The sequence below is a fragment of the Syngnathus floridae genome, chromosome 1 (assembly GCF_059516105.1).
Source record: "Syngnathus floridae isolate MCC-2025c chromosome 1, RoL_Sflo_1.0, whole genome shotgun sequence".
In the NCBI taxonomy this organism is placed as follows: Eukaryota; Metazoa; Chordata; class Actinopteri; order Syngnathiformes; family Syngnathidae; genus Syngnathus; species Syngnathus floridae.
In genome coordinates this window covers 27,496,113-27,509,728 of record NC_142413.1, presented here as the reverse complement: position 1 = coordinate 27,509,728, position 13,616 = coordinate 27,496,113, and the positions used below count along the sequence as shown (strand labels likewise).

Below are 13,616 nucleotides of genomic sequence, written 5' to 3'. Positions count from 1 at the left end.
AACATATGTGATTATCCTGCCTAATATGTTTATCACAAATATGTCACTAATCACTAATATGTTTATTTGTTTATCACAACACCTTTGGACCTTCAGCAATCGATTATTTCCCTTCATCTACATAGAGACAGAACGATGGTGTCTTAAACATCTCATTCATTTCACCAAATAACTTCACGCAGGTGGATAACGGCCGTCTCGGTCACGCTATGTTGCGTGATGCAGTTTTGAGGAACCAAATGCATTTATTCAATGAATAAGTCAAGCTAGTTCTATGTTTATGATGTTGTAAGTTACGGTACCGATTGAAGTTGAGTTCGAAGCCAGTGGAAAACAGCGCTGCGTTTGTGCTCTCCAGGTACAAATGTTGTGATCTCTGACTGACGACCGGGCGAGACTCGAGTAAGAGATGTCCAAACGAGCTCCGGCAGGGCGGGCCAAGGCGGAGCGAACGGACGCCCTTCAGGCCGCCAATGACGAGCTGAGAACCAAACTGATGAACGTCCAGTTGGAACTTCAGCAGGAGAAGAACAAGGTGAAAACCTCAACAGACAGACACTGCCTGCCTCCCTGCCTGCCTCCCTGCCTGCCTCCCTCCCTCCCTCCCTCCCTCCCAGTTTTCCCGATGTAGATTAGACATGCGTGTGCAATGACTGTGTCAGCCTACATCAACAAATGCACCGAGGACGTCAGCACCACTAAGAATATCATCACCCGGGGCAACCAACGACCCTGGATGACTGAGGAGGTACGTCAAACGCTACGAGCGCGGAACTCTGCCTTCACGTCTGGCGACAAGGAGACACTGAGGACAGCGAGAGCCAACTTGAACCGTGCCATCAGGATAGCGAAGCGAGACAGCAGTCGAAAATTTCAGGATCGTTTCCACGACGTCAAAAACATCAGGAGTATGTGGCAAGGCATACGGGCGATTACAGACTACAACTCACTCTCCCCCCCCCCGGTGGGTGTAGTTGATGCTGACTTTCTAAATGGTCTAAATAACTTCTTTGGGAGGTTCGAGGCACTAAACGGCACTCCAGCAGTTAAAACTGTCCCCCATCAGGAAGAGGAGGTACTCTGCCTTGACTCCGCCGATGTGTTGAAGACCCTGAGGAGAGTCAACCCCTGTAAGGCCCCTGGCCCCGACAACATTCCTGGGCATGTGTTCAGGGAATGTGCAAGTCATCTGGCTGGGGTCATCACAGACATTTTTAACACCTCGCTGGGCCAAGCCACAGTGCGGCGTGCTTTAAGACTGCCTCCATCATTCCGGTGCCGAAGAAACCTCAAATCACCTCATTTAATGATTACCGGCCTGTTGCACTGACTCCGGTTATGATGAAGTGCTTCGAAAGGCTGCTTAAAGGTCACATCGTTTCCAGACTCCCCCTATTATTTGACCCGTTCCAGTTTGCCGACCGGCAAAACCGCTCAACTCAGGACGCCATCTCCTCCGTTCTTCACCTGAGCCTGGCTCACCTGGAGGAGAAGAACACCCATGTGCGGAGGCTGTTCCTGGACTTCAGCTCAGCGTTTAACACCATCATCCCACAGCATCTGGTAGGAAAATTGGAACACCTGGGCTTCAACACCCCCCTTTGCAACTGGCTGCTAGACTTCCTCACCAACAGACCTCAGTCAGTCCGGGTCGGACAGAACACCTCTGATGTCATCACCCTCAGCACAGGCTCCCTTCAGGGCTGCGTCCTGAGCCCCCTGCTGTGCACCCTGATGACACACGACTGCGTCCTCAGGTTCACCACCAATCACATCGTGAAGTCAGCAGACGACACAACGGTGGTGGGGCTCATCAGAGACAACAACGACCTGGACTACAGAGAGGAGGTGGAGCAGCTGGTGGGCTGGTGCAGAGAAAACAGCCTGATCCTGAATGAGGAGAAGATGAAGGAGATCATCGTCGACTTCAGGAAAAAACAGCCTCACCACGCTCCACTGATCATCAACAGCTCAGCTGTGGAGGTGGTCAGCACCACCAAATTCCTGGGGGTCCACATCACAGAAGACCTCACCTGGACTATGAACACTACGGCACTGGTCAAGAGGGCACAGAAGCGCTTGTACTTCCTGCGGAGGATGAGGAGAGCCCACCTGCCCCCATCCATCATGAGGACGTTCTACAGGAGCACCATAGAGAGCATTCTGACAAGCTGTCTCTCTGTGTGGTGTGGAGGCTGCACCGCCTCCGATTGGAAGAACGTGAGGAGAGTGGTGAGGACAGCAGAGAGGATCATAGGGGCTCCTCTTCCCTCCATTCAGGACATTTCATCTCAGCGCTGCATGTCCCGTGCCCGTAACATCATCAATGACCCATCACACCCCCACCATGGACTGTTCTCCCTGCTGCCCTCTGGGAAGAGGTTTGCAGCATCCGCTGCAGGTCCACCAGGTTCTGCAACAGCTTTGTCCCTGCTGTCATCAGACTGTTGAACACTAGAACTGTTGAGCTCTAAACTGAACTCTGCATCACACATTCACAGAACTGTACTTTATGACACTACGGACCTCTATCTTGCACTATCTCGCACTACCAACTTTACTGAACTTGTATAAACCCTTTAAATAGAAGTTTAATACATGGTTTAGCATTCCTCTGCACACTCTTGAATACTGTTTTGCCTACTTGCACTATTGCATAATTATCACTGCTGCACTTTATACTTATTTTTAATATATATATATATATATATATATATATATATATATATATATAATATGTATATATATATATTTTCATAGGATATGTTACTTCTATTCAACTGCAATATCACTACTTTGTTGTAAGACGTATGCAACGGAATTTCGTTTTGTATGCACCATGTGCAGACAAGATGACAATAAAGTTTGTCTAAGTCTAAGTCTAAGTCATGTCAGGTCAGCTGTCTGGAGAGAGAGAGAAGTCAGGACCTGCGGGCGGAGCACCACCGTGCCACCGCCGCCATGACGGAACTCAAAAGCAAACTCCATGAGGAGAAGCAGAAAGAGTTAGCCATTACCAGGGAGACATTACTGCGGCAGCATGAAATGGAGCTGATGAGAGTGATCAAAATCAAAGATGGAGAGATCCAGCGACTGAATGCCTTGGTCCTCAGCCTGAGGGACGGCTCCATGGACAAGGTGATCCGCTCTATCCGTGTCTGACTATCCGCACGCCACGTCGGGCTTCGATGCGGCCGCTACCGTATTGTGTAGCTTGTCCCCAGTAAGCGTCGCGGCGCTCCGTTGCGGTCTCAACGGCCCGGTGTGGCGCAATGTCTGCTCAGGTGAGGAGGGGGGGCGCTTTGCTGGCGGAGGTGGAGGAGACGCGGCGGTGTCGGGAGACCGAGCGGTGTCGCCTCCACCAGGAGCGCGGAAGAAGCCCTGGCAGCGGCCCAGCAGGCCTGGCAGTCCCGAGCGGCCGAGCTCCGATCGGCTCATCACCAGCATCGGGAGGAGCTGAGCCGAACCAAGAGAGACTGCGAGAGGGAGATCCGCCGACTGGTAGGACTGATCAGATGCGCGGTGCGTGGCTATGTTCCCAATTTCGTTGTATACCTGCAGTGCAATGACACCTAAGGCATTCTATTCTATTCTATTTCACAAGAAGAAAATGTCCGGTTGCTCGCTTCGCTTTTGTCACAGCAAAGGTGTTCTAGTCGATTCAAGAAAAAAATTGGCCGGTTGCTCTCTTTGTTTTTGTCACAATTCTGGCAAATGAGTTTGCCCGCCTGCCTGAGCGCTCCCCGTTTGTACATCCAGACCGATGAGATCAAGCTGAAAGACAGAGCGGTTAGTGTTTTGGATGAAGCCCTGGGGCCGGCCACGTCCACCGCCTTCAGCTGCAGACTCAGGCTGCCGAGCAGCAGATCGCTGCCCTGAGGGATTCCCAAAGGGCGGGCCTAAACTACCCTGGAAGTGGGGTCAACGCCGCTACTAGCAATCCTCTTCATTGCGTAAGCCACCTCATCACACACTTGCAGTACGCATGACTTAGTTCGTTGCTGGAGGAAGGTCGCACAAAAACAGTTTTGAACTTTGAACGAGTGCTTGTGTGTGTGTGTTGCGGGGCGTTTTCAGTCTCAGGAGGATCGGGACACGCGACGGTTTCATCTGAAAATCGCTGAGCTCAGCGCAGTCATCAGGAAACTGGAGGATCGAAACGCCCTGCTTTCTGAAGAGCGCAATGAACTGGTAATTTATTGACGGCACGCTTGAAGGTTTGCGCTACGTTTGATGCGCGCCATCCAGCGAGGCACCCATTGCGCTTGCTTATTAGTTGAGCGGCGCGGCGAGTCGGTTGCCTGGTAGATGTCTTTTATTGGGAGCCAAAGCCACGATTCCGTTCAAACCGATGCAAAAGGAATGGATACGTTCTGGCCCGCGTGTTGTGCGTCTTTCACATCCCGCACTTCATGCTTGCAGCTAAAGCGACCGAGAGAAACAGAAAGCCAGTTTCTGCCACTCCTGTACAAAAACAAACGCCTGAGCAGGAAGAATGAAGAACTCTCGCTGGTGCTGTGTCGCCTTGAAAACAAAGTGCGCTTTGTCACCCAGGAGAACGAGGAGATGGCAAGCTTGGTAAGTCGACGCGGACAACGGCGGCGTGCCAACAGAGTCCACTGCATTTGTGTTCCACAGAGAAGGCCTAGTTCGCTCAATGACCTGGACCGCGGTTGCGGCCAGCAGGACGGTGAAATGGAGTTCCTTCAAGTTGTGGAGCAGCGGCACATCATCGACGACTTGTCCAAGGTCTTCAGGCAGGCGACTCGGTGCACGTACGGCAGCGCCGCGCTCGCTCGCTGTCGCCAGGAAACCTTTTCCGTCCAAAGCTTGGCCGGCGGCCGCCATCCAAAAAATTGGCCCCTTAAATTCCGACCTTTCAAGCAGGAGCATTGTGCGCACGCGTTTGAACACGCTTTAGACTTGTTTTGCCGTTTTCAGCAGCTCAAAGCTCCCGTTTTGTCAGCGCCTTTGCCACTCGCTGTGCGCTGAAAACGACGGACTTGCCCGGCTGCTCAGCCCGTCAACCATGAGCCGCGAGCGCGACGTCATTGTCCGTAGGCAGCTAGTGGCAAAATGCACCCTGTTAGAGTTGCGCTCGCTCCAACTTATTTTGCAAGAACCACACGGGAGACAAGTAAGTTCTTTTGGACACCTGCAGGTGGAGAGTCCATCCGTTGTACGAATGAAGTCTGACTCTCGGCTCCTGCACGAGCATTTTAATTAAGAGAAACAGGGTGGGTGTAAGAGTGGATTGAATAGAGGAAGCCCTTGACCTCTAGTCAAAACATAGCAAGGGGTGTTTTACGACTTTGTGTAGGAAGGGATAAGCGATAGGGATAAATAAGGGATAAATAATATTATTCATTACAGGTCGCAGTCAAAGTCAAAGCAACACAATGATACGATAAAGATCATCTGGAAAACCCTGACACACCCTGTAGTTGTCACTTTTGGAAAAGACGAGCGTCCCTCCAATCATCGCCGGTGACGTGTTTTTCAGGCTCTGGAGACAGGAGCTCATGTCAGAAATGTCATTGTGAGTCGCGTTTGTTTCTGCGCCGGAGCCGTTCGTTCCCTTTGCATCCAAAGAATCTCAAAGGCGGATTATTTGTGTCGACAGGAGAGAGATTTGCTGCTACGATACCGACGTCGAGAATCTCTGAGGAGGAACAAAGCGTGAGGTCCTGCAAGGTGAGTCTGTTTGTTTGCGGCTGCTTGGTGTTGCGCAAGATGAAATGGCCTTTTTCTCGCTATCATTCCTCTCGTCGATTCATCGTGAGGTGTCGCTTCAGTTTGTTCAGAGAGATGTTTGCTTCCGCGCCCGCAGGTCATCGAAACATTTTACGGCTACGACGAAGACGTGTTGGTGGACTCGGACGGATCGTCCTTGTCTTTTCGCACCGACAGAACCCCCGACACGGAACCCGAAGAGGTAGCCCGCCATTTCTGCCAGCGTATTGGCACCAAACATTCCTCTTAAGCCTGGAATCGGACTCGTCTTTGCGTCGCGGGTGCTTTGTCGCCGGTCTGACTGATTCTGGTACTAGTGCTGTGTTGCATTGGTGTGTGCCTGAAGAGGCGGAGCTTCGCTACCGCCAGCTGACGCAAGAATATCAAGCGCTGCAACGAGCCTACGCTCTGCTAGCCCAGACCAGCGAAGGGGACTACGACGCCGAGAAGGAGATCAAGGTGGCGCCCCTTCCCGCAACCCCCGGCCGGGTCGCAGCCTCCCCGTTCTCACCCAGCCTCGGGTGTTCTCTGGTCTGAAAGGAGGAGGAGGAGCCTCCCTCCTCCTCCTTTCAGACCAGAGAAAAGCTGATGGTAGAAATGGGTCACTATCAAAGCAGAGTAGCAGATCTGGAGTCAGCGCTGAAGCAACAAGGACAGGTAAGTTCATCAATGAGCACACCTTTTTCTTAGACAAAATAGCTACATTCTTCAGTCACTCATTCGTCTGGCATTACTGGACCAACCCCCCCCCGAACGTGGCTGGGAAAATGCGGAGAAAAGCAAATGTCATTTTCCAGTCAACCAAAGAATTTGTGGATGAAAATGACACAACATTCCAAAGCTGTCCACGCGTTTGTCTCTTCTAGAATGTCAAGTGGGTGGAGGAGAAGCAGCTGCTGCGTCAGAGCAATCAGCAGTTGGCCGAAAAGGTGACGGAAAGAAAGGCGCTGGGCGGAGTCGCTTGGCGTCACACCCGACGGGAAGCCTCGCAGATGAGGTCTGACTGTCTTTTCAGGTCAGGCGGATGGAGGCGGAAGAAGCGCGTCTGAAAGAGCACATCCAGGATATCCGAGACCAAAACGAACTGCTTGAGTTCCGCATCCTGGAGCTGGAGGTGGGAAGACTCGCACAAGCGTGTTGAGGCCAGAGATGTGACGGACGGACGGACGGACGGATGCATGCCTCTGCCTTTCAGGAGAGGGAGTGGCGCTCCCCCGTCTTGAAGTTTCTGCAAGTCCGTTTCCCAGACGGCCTCAGCCCTTTGCAGATCTACTGCGAGGCCGAGGGCGTGAGCGTACGTAAGGCGTCCCTCGCAACCCTAACCTTAACCCGAGGTCCCAGAACACCTTACATTGCTCCTTGCGCCTTTCCCCCGGACATCGTCATCAGTGATCTGATGAAGAAGCTGGACATCCTGGGCTATAACGCCGTAAGTGTATGTCGAACTCCTTATGTTCGCACTCCACGAGACTCGGCGGCTCAAATGTGACTTTTGGAAGGCTTTGCGCTGAAAGAAGCTTGTTGACGCTGTGCCTTTGGGCTCTTGCAGAATCTCACCAACGAGGAGCAGGTGGTCGTGATTCACGCCAGGACCCTTCTCACCCTAGCCGAGAAGGTAACGCGCACGTCCACGCACGCTCTCGCATTCTGCTTATGTGACAGCAGCCTTTCCTCAGTGGTTAGAATACATCAAAGTGACCAAGTCAGCACTTCAACAGAAGATGTTGGACATTGAAAGTGAGAAGGTAGACAGACACGCGACATCAGCCAAGGGGAACTCCGGCAATGTGCCCCAACAATTCTGACCTTGAGCTGTGCTAGGATATGTTCTGCAAGCAGAAGGGCTACCTGGATGAAGAGTTGGACTTCAGGAAGTGTTCCATGGACCAGGCTCATAAGGTAAGCCGCCCTCAAATCTCCCGCCGGACCACTGATGGACGAGGATTGCGGCCCAGAGGATCCTGGAGCTGGAGGCCATGTTGTACGAGGCGCTACCGCAGCGGGACTGCCCCGCCACGGACGGCGAAAAAGCCAGCCACGCTGGCGTGAATGACGTGCTGACGGCGGATCAGAGAGAAGAGCTTAGGAGCGCCGTGGACCAATGGAAACGAGCCCTGATGTGCGAGTTGAGGGAGCGCGACGCTTGCATCCTCCAAGAGAGAATGGATCTGCTGCACAGCGCGCAACAGGTAAGGGCCCAAAGCCAGCCCGGCACTTACTTGCACGCTTACTGGCTTTTGAATGCCACTTTCCATTTGTCCGTCCTAGAGGAACAAAGAGCTGAAAGAATTCATCGAAGCTCAGAAGAGACAAATCAAACAATTGGAGGAGAAGTTTCTGTTTCTCTTTCTATTCTTCTCCTTGGCCTTCATTCTGTGGCCCTAACACCAGCTGGTGAGTGAGCTCCAGCGGCACCGCACTCGACACCTCCGATACACTGCCAGCCGGTCTCAGACGTTGGCAGACGCTCCGATGCCAACGTATACCCCCCGCCACGGTGACAGAGGCACCGCGTCACACCGGCGCTCATCCAATCAGAAGGCAGGAAAAGCAAATTCACATGCAGGGCACTTTTGAACCAGAAGAGAGCGCCACAAAAAACGGTTGTTGCCCCAAACGCGCACTAAAAAGGGTCAGAATAACAAGAGTCCCACTGGCCAGCCGGGGCCACCCGTCCAGCTGTTTCTTCAGGGGGGAAAAAAATTGGAGTCACCGGTGAGTACATTTTGCATTTAGCTCTGCTTTTCTGCTTCTGTCTTCAAGTGTGTGGCATCCTGCGATCAAAGATTCAGCCAACCCCAAAGCGGTTGACCTCAACGTCCCACCACCATGCCTACCAGAGCAGGTGACGTGATGCTTTGGACATCCTTCCGTCTCAGATGCCCAAAAGTACTCTTTGCCACATCTGCGGCAATACGGTGTCTTTTCAAAGGTGCAAATAAATCCAGCGTGGGCGGAACACGCACGTCTTCGGTTTTTCCCGCTTTGTTTGTGTGACAGCTGTTGTGAAAATTTTATACAAATAAAGTTGTATAGTACAGGTTTGGCCAAGCCGCAACTCCCGAACCGCATGCGGCTCTTTTATGTTCATATCAACATTTGTGTGTGTGTGTGTGTGTGGGGGGGGGGGGGGGTTGTGCGTGTTGGCTTCACTTGAGTTCAATTTGGTATTTTGGTCAAAAGCGCATGTGGTGAAATTCCACAAAGTAGGATGGGCAAACACATTTCTTTAAACTATGAGTGTCAATTGGGCTCTCGAAATGGCAGGGAAAAGATGCACAGCAAAACGAAAATACGTAGATGAACACAGGACGTTTTAATCAGAGTGGGAAAGTTTCTATTTTTTGTTGAACGTGATGGCAAACCATTCTGCCTGATATGTCAGACCTCAGCGCATTTCAAAGATTCAAATCTTCAGCGCCATGCACTTCAGCTCACTCCATGCTAACATTGATCAGGCGTCGAACCCGCAACATCATGCTTAAGAGGTGGCCATGCTAACCAGTGCGCCATTATGTCAACGCATAATAACTGTAAGTCTACTGATCAAAACAGCGGTTACTATATGACGTCGCTACGTCGTGGTCACGTGACGCAGACAAGACGTCAATGGACGTGGGCAGAGTTAACTTGTTTAAAAGGGAGTGGGCAGAAGAAATATTTAATTTATTTAAATCTATTTTGAGTGCACACCATTATGCCAATGCATAACAACTGTAAATCTACTAAACAAAACAGCGGTTGCTATATGACATCTGCCACGTCGTGGTCACGTGACATACGTGACGTCGATGGGCGTAACTTTCGCCGGAATTCAAATCCGCGGGGAGAGTTAACTTGTTTAAAAGAGAGTGGGCAGAAGAATTATTTAATTTATTTAAATCTATTTGGTGTGTGCGCCATTATGTCAATGCATAACAACTGTAAGTCTACTAAACAAAACAGCGGTTGCTATATGACGTCTACCACGTCGTGGTCACGTGACGCGGACGTGACGTCGACGCCTACTTTACATCCCACCGATCACAGGACCCCTCGGCTGCATAACCGTGCCCCCTTCCCAACCAATCGGATTTGCTATACGCGAAAACGACGCCAATGGAAAGAGCTTCCGCCCAAATTTAAATCCGTGGGCGTGGCTCGCAGCAGGAAGTAGGAAAATGGCGGCGATGTTGACAAAGACACAGCGGATGGTAACATACGACTAACAAGAGAAATATTTTTATTTTCTGCTTGCAACTGGACCGTCCAGAGCGTACATGGTAAGTACAACTCATCGTTTTTAAAAAGAAGTACTTTTGTTGCCCTGAAAAGCGAGTGAGCGTGGCGTTTGTGGGGGACGTCGAATTTCGACGATTCTTTCTGGTCAACGGTTGTAAATGATTGTGTTGATTAAAAAAGAAAACTTGATGTAACTCTACTTTTAACTGCCGTTTCAGATAGATTTGGAATTGCATCACATCCAATTTTGCCTAGAGCGTACACGGTAAGTAACACTCGTTGTGTTTAAGGAGATTTACGTTTGTAATAGCAGAAGTGTAGCCGCGTTGCGTTGTACGTGTGAATGTTGGTCCAGGCGAAATGTTAATGTTTAATTTCATTCCTTTAGGTTCCACGGTGTTTGTTGGCTGCAAGTTTTCCACTGCAAGAAGAGGCTCATATCATTGACCAGGAGCGAGCTACAATGGTGAGTAGCCATAACATTTATGTTAAACACTTCCTATTTCATGTCTAACAGTACTTGATTTAACAAATAACCATAAATAAATACATTGTGGGCACTGAAGTTAACATATGTGATTATACTGCCTAATCTGTCACCGAGTAGATTGTTGCAAAGTAATATAAGATCCAAAGTTGTAATTCAGAATAGTTTTCAAAAGAAGGCCATTAGAATTATATACAAGTCTGATTACCCTGAACAAGCTATTAATTAAATCACAAATTCTTCAATTCAAAGATTTGGTAGATTATCAGACAAATAATGTCTAACAGTAATTGATTTAACACATCACGATAAGTAGATTGAGTGTGGGCACTCTCAAGTTAACATATGTGATTATACTGCCTAATCTGTTACAGAGTATGTTGTTGCCAAGTAATGTAGAATAGATCCAAAGTAGTAATCCAGAATAGTTTTGAAGAGGCCATTAGAATGATAAACAAATCTGATTACCTTGAACATAATAACAAGCTAAGTGTTTAATATGTCCTATGAAGTCAAAATTGGGCACCATCATGTGGTGAAATTTGGAATGGCATCACATCCAATTTTGCCTGGGAACAAACAGATTACATAAATCTTAGTTTTGAATAAGCCACTCCTTCTCAAACAAGTAAACTCTGCCCATTTTGCGCAGTAGATGTTCTGTTAATATCTAGTATTTATACAAAGTCATAATTTAAATTGCTTTCAACCTTCATTCATCGGTTCAACCAACATTACTCGCTCTTATTACCAACTTGTATTGATTTAACTAAGCGTTTAATACTTCCTATCAGGTCTCAAGGCAAGATTTGGCAAAATACAGTTTCAGCAAATCCAATTTTGCCAGGGAACAAAAATAGATTAAATAAACTAAATAAGTCCTCTTCCCATTAAATAAATCAGAAAAGTCTGTCTTGTAACCAGTCCTCTTCAAACAAGTAAAGTCTGCCCATTTTGTGCCGTAGATTTTGTGTCTATGCCTAGTATTTAAACAAAATCATAATTTAAACGACTTCTTTCCTTCATTCACTTTGGAAATTTGGAATTGCAGCAAATCGAATTTTGCCAGGGAACAAAAATAGATCAATTAAACTAAATAAGTCTTCTTCCCATTAAATAAATTAAAAAAGTCTGTCTTGTAACCAGTCCTTTTCAAACAAGTAAAGTCTGCCCATTTTGTGCCGTCGATTTTGTGTTAATGCCTAGTATTTATACAAAATCATAATTTAAAGGACTTCATTCCTTCATTCACTTTGGAAATTCGGAATTGCAGCACATCAAATTTTGCCTGGGAAGAAAAGTAGATTAAATAAATTTAATAAGTCTTACTACTTCCCATTAAATAAATTAAATACGTCTTACTTGTTCCCACTCCTTTTCAAAACAGTAGTTTAAAACGAGGGCCCTTCACTCAATCTTTAACCTCAACCCCGCACGTTGTGTTGTATCTGTGAATGTTGGTTGTGGCCAAATGATAGTTTTCTTTCATTCGTTTAGGTTCCAAGAAAACTTGATGTAACTCTACTTTTAACTGCCGTTTCAGATAAGCGGCTATTACGTCGCAGTCATGTGCCGCGGATATGACGTAATTGCCCGAACCTCCGCCAAAATTCAAATCTGTTGGCGCGATGGCCGTGAGCCACTGAGCAGCGACGATTATCAACGGAAATATCTTTATTTTCTGCTTGCAACTGGACCGTCTAGAGCATACACGGTAAGTAACACTCATTGTGTTTAAGGAGATTTACGTTTGTAATAGCAGAAGTGTAGCCGCGTTGCGTTGTACGTGTGAAAATTGGTCGAGGCGAAATGTTAATGTTTAATTTCATTCCTTTAGGTTCCACGGTGTTTGTTGGCTGCAAGTTTTCCACTGCAAGAAGAGGCTCGTATCATTGACCAGGAGCGAGCTACAATGGTGAGTAGCCATAACATTTATGTTAAACACTTCCTATTTCATGTGTAACAGTACTTGATTTAACAAATAACCATAAATAAATACAGTGTGGGCACTGAAGTTAACATATGTGATTATACTGCCTAATCTGTCACCGAGTAGATTGTTGCAAAGTAATATAAGATCCAAAGTTGTAATTCAGAATAGTTTTCAAAAGAAGGCCATTAGAATTATATACAAGTCTGATTACCCTGAACATAACAACAAGCTATTAATTAAATCACAAATTCTTCAATTCAAAGATTTGGTAGATTATCAGACAAATAATGTCTGACAGTAATTGATTTAACACATCACGATAAGTAGATTGAGTGTGGGCACTCTCAAGTTAACATATATGATTATACTGCCTAATCTGTTACAGAGTATGTTGTTGCCAAGTAATGTAGAATAGATCCAAAGTAGTAATCCAGAATAGTTTTGAAGAGGCCATTAGAATAATAAACAAATCTGATTACCTTGAACATAATAACAAGCTAAGTGTTTAATATGTCCTATGAAGTCAAAATTGGGCACCATCATGTGGTGAAATTTGGAATTGCATCACATCCAATTTTGCCTGGGAACAAACAGATTAAATAAATCTTAGTTTTGAATAAACCACTCCTTCTCAAACAAGTAAACTCTGCCCATTTTGCGCAGTAGATGTTCTGTTAATATCTAGTATTTATACAAAGTCATAATTTAAATTGCTTTCAACCTTCATTCATCGGTTCAACCAACATTACTCGCTCTTATTACCAACTTGTATTGATTTAACTAAGCGTTTAATACTTCCTATCAGGTCTCAAGGCAAGATTTGGCAAAATACAATTTCAGCAAATCCAATTTTGCCAGGGAACAAAAATAGATTAAATAAACTAAATAAGTCTTCTTCCCATTAAATAAATCAGAAAAGTCTGTCTTGTAACCAGTCCTCTTCAAACAAGTAAAGTCTGCCCATTTTGTGCCGTAGATTTTGTGTCTATGCCTAGTATTTAAACAAAATCATAATTTAAACGACTTCTTTCCTTCATTCACTTTGGAAATTTGGAATTGCAGCAAATCGAATTTTGCCAGGGAACAAAAATAGATCAATTAAACTAAATAAGTCTTCTTCCCATTAAATAAATTAAAAAAGTCTGTCTTGTAACCAGCCCTTTTCAAACAAGTAAAGTCTGCCCATTTTGTGCCGTCGATTTTGTGTTAATGCCTAGTATTTATACAAAATCATAATTTAAA

General features: G+C 47.0%; 2 protein-coding genes across 14 annotated transcripts in view; both read left to right on the top strand.

Annotated features, from left to right (window-relative positions):
• Nucleotides 1-13,616, top strand: part of LOC148404767 (janus kinase and microtubule-interacting protein 3-like) — a 105,552-nt gene that overhangs the window by 43,593 nt on the left and 48,343 nt on the right. For 9 of the 13 annotated variants that reach the window (XM_088392480.1, XM_088392372.1, XM_088392352.1 and 6 more), the window contains exons 6-7: nt 11,985-12,155; nt 12,279-12,356. The gene's annotated coding sequence lies outside the window, so the exon portion shown is untranslated. Of the gene's footprint in view, nt 1-7,855; nt 7,923-8,001; nt 8,579-9,416; nt 9,996-10,172; nt 10,220-10,342; nt 10,421-11,984; nt 12,156-12,278; nt 12,357-13,616 lie in introns of those variants that run through there. The other 4 variants (XM_088392385.1, XM_088392393.1, XM_088392452.1 and 1 more) reach the window with 4 other exon arrangements.
• LOC148404769 (janus kinase and microtubule-interacting protein 3-like) lies at nt 5,533-7,823 on the top strand. Its single transcript, XM_088392695.1, has 10 exons — nt 5,533-5,694; nt 5,831-5,935; nt 6,082-6,192; nt 6,274-6,390; nt 6,600-6,662; nt 6,749-6,847; nt 6,929-7,168; nt 7,283-7,348; nt 7,410-7,478; nt 7,555-7,823. The coding sequence occupies exons 4-10, from the start codon at nt 6,322-6,324 to the stop codon at nt 7,780-7,782; spliced, it is 834 nt and encodes a 277-aa protein (XP_088248821.1). The 5' UTR covers nt 5,533-5,694; nt 5,831-5,935; nt 6,082-6,192; nt 6,274-6,321; the 3' UTR covers nt 7,783-7,823.

Excerpts from the sequence above, each read along its gene's own strand:
- LOC148404769 (XM_088392695.1), top strand. The coding sequence starts at position 6,322 with ATGGTAGAAATGGGTCACTATCAAAGCAGAGTAGCAGATCTGGAGTCA. Across the intron at positions 7,349-7,409 it reads TTCTCACCCTAGCCGAGAAG|TGGTTAGAATACATCAAAGT; the intron begins GTAACGCGCACG and ends GCCTTTCCTCAG. Across the intron at positions 7,479-7,554 it reads TGGACATTGAAAGTGAGAAG|GATATGTTCTGCAAGCAGAA; the intron begins GTAGACAGACAC and ends GAGCTGTGCTAG.